This window comes from Mercurialis annua, linkage group LG1-X, assembly GCF_937616625.2.
Source record: "Mercurialis annua linkage group LG1-X, ddMerAnnu1.2, whole genome shotgun sequence".
In the NCBI taxonomy this organism is placed as follows: domain Eukaryota; kingdom Viridiplantae; phylum Streptophyta; class Magnoliopsida; order Malpighiales; family Euphorbiaceae; genus Mercurialis; species Mercurialis annua.
In genome coordinates this window covers 4,199,912-4,205,572 of record NC_065570.1, presented here as the reverse complement: position 1 = coordinate 4,205,572, position 5,661 = coordinate 4,199,912, and the positions used below count along the sequence as shown (strand labels likewise).

Genomic DNA, 5,661 nt, shown 5'->3' with positions numbered 1-5,661 from the left:
TCCATAGACTAAGCCACTCATAATACAACATCTCATTAAAATAATGGCAATATCGGAATAATTGTGCAATAAATGCATTCAAATCTTTATGGTGATATTACGATATTGCCATTATTTTAATGAGGTGTTGTATTATGAGTGGCTTAGTCTACGGATGACGTGGTATATATACTCGGTCTAGCTAAGAATTTCTCGAAATAATAATTCATAAAACTAACACTAAATCACCAACTATAAAAATAAATCTCAAAAAAGATTGAAAATTGAAAATTAAATTTAATTATCACAAATTGTACAATTGACGAATCATATTGCCATAAATATTTTTAAAAATATATTTATCATTTCGGTTAAAGATTTGTAAATATAAAATTATTTACCAATAAAAAAATAAGGTACCATATTATAACAATGGCAAAATATTTAGTAGCATTCAGACATTTATCCCATTACTCTTTGATCACCCCCTCCTATCCCCCATTAAATACCCCTGCGAGCAAAAACCCAAATTGAAGCAAAGCAGAAGAATCATTTTCCATTGAACTCTTAAAACAAATTAAAAAAACTAAAGAGACAAACTCTTCAGAAGAACCCATTTCTCTAAAGTTAGAAAAAAAAAAAACAAAGTTCTGTCTCTTTCTTACTTCACTTCACTTTAACATTTAAGAGCTTAATTCAGTTCTGTGTCACCACCTCTGCCTCTCGTCCGGGGAAATTGGCTCTACTTTGAGTAGATCACAAGCATTTCAGTTTTTATGCTAACTAGGCATGGGCTTCATCTGATCCAGTAAGTCCCTATATTTTATTTTTCATTTCTTCCCTTTTTCTTATTCATTTTGATTAATTTCCTTTCTTGTTTAATTTGTCTTGTCACAGGAGATTCTTGTTTCGGATTATCTTGTATTATTTTATTTAAAATATGAACGGAGGGTAGGTGAAGAGGCTATCTATATAAGAAGGGATAATTTAGAATCAGTGTCATCATAAACTAGGGCACAAATTTAAGGGCTTATAATATTCCTTATTTTGCTTCTCTTTTAGCTTTACTTTTAGTTTTTCATGGCTTCATCGAACAGACACTGGCCTAGCATGTTCAAATCCAAGCCTTGTACTACTCACCACCACCAATGGCAGCATGACATTAACCCATCGTCCCTCGTATCACCCGGTTGTCATAGAACTCCTTATGCACCAGGTAAATCTCAATTCTTTAGTATGGTTTTAAAATGGATTAATTTGTAAGTTTTGAAAGTTGACGAGTGAGTTTTTGGTGATTTGCTTAATTTTAGGTACTGGATGTGAAGAGAGAAGTCCAGAGCCGAAGCCGAGATGGAACCCGAAACCGGAGCAAATTCGGATATTGGAAGCGATTTTTAACTCCGGCATGGTGAATCCGCCGCGAGATGAGATCAGAAAAATCAGAGGGCAATTACAAGAATATGGCCAAGTTGGTGATGCTAATGTTTTTTACTGGTTTCAAAACAGAAAATCAAGAAGTAAACATAAACTCAGACTCCTTCAAAACTCATCAAAACAACAACCTCAAAATTACCAAACAACCCCTCCGATCACCACCTTAACAGCTCCTTCACCGTCATCGTCATCTTCATCGGACAAATCATCGCCAAAATGCTCAAAAAGAACTCTTTCTTTAACCTCACAAAATGTTGCAGACATGGCTAACTCTCCGACCGGTTCTGTGAAACAAACCTATTTTCAACAGCACAACGAGTTTATACCCGAACCGTTCTTCTTTCCGGTTCAACAGTCTGCTCAAACTGGCTCTTACACACAAGGGTTTTGTTTTTCTGATCTGTCAAATGTAGTACAGGTTCAAGAAAATAACATAATTGGTCCTTGCACCAGTCTTTTACTGAGTGAGATCATGAGTTCTGAAAATTCCAAAAAAGATCTTGATCATCACCATCATCATGATGACAATAAGAACATGAAATTGCAGTCTCATCTGAATTACACCGTCTCAACTGCTCCGATCACTCACAGCATTGGCCTTGCTACTGATGCTAATAGTGTTACTGTTGCATCTATCAACCAAGTTCATCAAGGTAAAAATTTGTTTTTCACTCTCTTTTTTGTTGAATATTTTATAGAAAATGTGCCCTAATATGTGGCGCGTGATCTACACGCTCCAACTTTTGGAAATTTCTACCGTACAAGTGAAAGATTCAAAAGTAGGGTAAACTAGGTTTGAGAATATATGTTTGTCCACTTTTATGCTAAACTTACGAAGTACATAATTGAGTTGATTCACATTCAGTATTAATTATATAGATTTGATTGCACTTCAATGATAGTAAATTACATACTACAACTATATCATAATAAATTTATTGCCATTGAATGACAAGGAGTACTCCTTCTCCTTTATCAAATGTCTTGGTTTCGAATTATAAATATGAAATAGGGTGGCACAAACACTTTATTCAATCAATATGTTCCGTTTCATACGTTTCATAAATCTAGCGTGTCAATTTTTTTAAATTAATGTAGTTTTCATCGTTTCCGTTTCCAAGTGTTTATCTGTTTTTGTGTTACCTAAGTGGCTTAAAAAATATTCAGAATTCTTTCTCTTTTACGAGTTTTATCCAATTTGTTTCGAATTAGTCGGGACAATACTGTTTATATCTATATCTAATTCAAATTTATAAATTTATTACTAATTTATTATATCCCCAAAGATGAGGTTGGATTTTTCTTCTAGGTCAACCATCTGACTCTGTGGACGAACGTGTGCATGGCTATAAATCTTGTTTTATTAAATTGAAATTGACCAATTTGACATGGCTTACCTTACCTTAGTGACAGAAAGTGAAATAAGACTGATCGTGTGGGTGTAGGTATAGGGGAGTCAGCCGGTGGAGCAGCGAGATCAACGGTGTTTATCAATGATGTGGCATGTGAAGTAGGTGGGGGACCGTTCAATGTGAGGGAAGCTTTTGGTGATGATTTTATTTTGATTCAGTCATCTGGTCATCCTGTGATCACCAATGAATGGGGTGTCACTCTTCACTCCCTCCAGCATGGAGCTTCCTACTATTTGGTACCTTTTTCCATCAGTGACCATGTAAAAAGTCAACCCTTTTCTCTTCAAATTTCAACTTTTTTTCCAACTTGATAATTTTAAAAAAATAAAAAAATATTTGAAATATTTACAGTTGAATTAGTAATAGTCAATTAAATTAAATTGTTGATATTTAAATCACGACGGTGATTATAAATCCAATTAATAATTTTATTAAATTTATTTCAAGAGTTATTTTGAAGCACCTATTTAAATATGATCTTTCTAACATGTTTAATCCGAATAAATCTATCAATTTGAAATAAAAAGACTACTATAATATATTATAATTACATATTGTATGAGTTGAATTTAGGTTGCACTGGAACTTGTTATGTTAGTTGACAAAGAAATTTAATTGCATTGGGGTTTTAAAATGGATAGTAATGGAGTAATTTTTTTAATTTTATGTGTGTGAACATTGAAGCTTTTGTTTACCTGTGGATGATTATTACTGACTTTTGTTTCTTGAACTGCAGATTTGAAGTTGAAAAGCATAATTAGGAGTTGGGCTATATGATTTTCTTTGTTTCATATTTTTCTTTCTTTTAGAGTTTGAATTAGGGTTTTAGCTACTTAATTATGATTGTTTTATCAAGATCTTTGATAAAACTAGAACTTGTGGACCAATGTATCTTATTAATTTCTCGAATCGATTAATATATATATGGAATATGCTTGTCTTGTCTATAATATTATCTTTCTATTTACGGTCTATAAAATTAAGGGTTAATTACTACTTCCTCCGTCCCGTAAAAATTAAGTTTGAACTAAAATGTTGTCAAAAAATAATTATAGTTATTTAACCGTAAATTTAATCTAAAATGTTGTCAAAAAATAATAAAGTGAGAGTTAGGTTTAAAGTGGTTGCAGCTAAGTCCAAGTGAAGTGATATCATTCTCATAGTTTCTGCCAGCTTTTAGGTTTAACTTATTATTGAAGGAAAAGTGTGGAGGTCTTAGGCTATTTATTTGATTCACCTGAAAATAGGTCAATGCTGCCACCTTTTATGTATATTTCTTCACGAATTGTCATATTTGTATATAACACATCTTAACGTATGGTATCTCACAAAAAAGCTACAGTTTTTGCTAAATGCTCTAAATTTATAATCATAACCCTAGACTATCATTTTTTTTAATTTGATGATCAAATTTTAATTTGATTATAAACTTTAATTTTTTTTGTTAATTTCATTATTAAAATTTAATTTAATATTCATGGGAATTTTTTTGACAAAATATGCCTATATATGTATAGCAGTCAATATTTTACTTTTATTTTACTTAAGAATTTGACATTTGCCATAATTTGACCAAAAAAAATTCCGCTGAGTTGAAACTATACACAAGTGGCACATTTTAAGAGATTATAAGCAAAAATTGTTTGAACACGGAAAAATTTGGCTGCCACGTTATAATTTTAGCCGGAAAGCTCTGCTAAAATGAAATTAAACTTTAATAATTAAAAGGTAAAATAAACTAATCAATCTATTATTTTAGTGTTTTTGACAAACACATAATTTTTATTTCTTGCCAGTTTGATCTATTATCTTTTTGATATTTGTTAAATATATCTATAATTTGTTTTGAGCTGGAGTGACATGTACAATATTATTTTTCTACATGTACTACATGGCATATACAATCTCGTACCATGTCAACTACAGATGAATTGTGAGTATATTTGGCAACAATTTTAAAAGGTGATGGATCAAACTGATATAAAATTTGAAGATTATGTTGTGTATGGCAATATCATTAAAATTGTAGGTGGGAAAGGCCATTTTGCGCTAATTAAAAATAAAACAAATTAAAATTCAATCACTAAATTAAAAGGCAATAAAGATTTTGGTAACCTTTTACAATTAAATTAACACTCGGTATTTTAATATAATAAATAAATTGATAGTCGGATAGCCTTATAAAAATAAATTAATGTCCGATATTATTTTTAAACAAATTGATAGTTTTGACCCCAATGAAAAAAAGTGAATTACATGCAATAAATTCCATTGAATGTATTGGGACGAAAAATTGATGTTCATATGTACAGAAGAAGAGGCTGAAAATAGATAGATGGACCAAAACACAAGTGGACACACAGAATTTAGTTAAACTCATAAATTTGTGGATGAACAAACGTTGGACGAATCAGAAGATATATGAACCCTAAACATGGCGTTGAGGATTGAAGCAGCAGATCGAGAGTAGGTGTTGACGGAGATAACGGGTCAACTCTTGACTACATTAATTCGTTGAGTGGTTCAGATTTTTTACGTGTAAATTGACGGTAACAGTGTTATTTATCACCATTTCGATTTGACTATCCCATTTTTATTCATCCACCATTTCTCTATTTATACATTGTACAGGAAAAAATATATTACTAGCATCTGAACTTTAAATTTTTAAATTAATATTTAAATTATCTATTTTTTATGTCATTTCAATGCTTCGGAGAGCAACATATATTATAAGTTTGAAAAGATTATCAAACTATATATTTTAATTTAGAATAAGTGATGCATTTTATGATAGACACTCATTGAAAAATAAATATTTAATTATTAAATATAT

General features: G+C 31.0%; 1 protein-coding gene across 3 annotated transcripts; it reads left to right on the top strand.

Annotated features, from left to right (window-relative positions):
* Positions 1-523: 523 nt before the first annotated feature.
* LOC126679840 (WUSCHEL-related homeobox 9-like) lies at positions 524-3,766 on the top strand. Of its 3 annotated transcripts, none has more exons than XM_050374870.2 (5): positions 524-787; positions 1,077-1,195; positions 1,290-2,066; positions 2,859-3,061; positions 3,562-3,766. In XM_050374870.2, exons 1-5 carry the CDS (start codon positions 756-758, stop codon positions 3,565-3,567), a joined length of 1,137 nt encoding a protein of 378 aa, XP_050230827.1. In that variant the 5' UTR covers positions 524-755; the 3' UTR covers positions 3,568-3,766. The 3 variants fall into 3 exon arrangements, with proteins under 3 accessions (XP_050230827.1, XP_050230807.1, XP_050230813.1); XM_050374850.2 differs by having other exon boundaries at positions 2,859-3,085; XM_050374856.2 differs by having other exon boundaries at positions 877-1,195; positions 2,859-3,085.
* Positions 3,767-5,661: the final 1,895 nt, after the last annotated feature.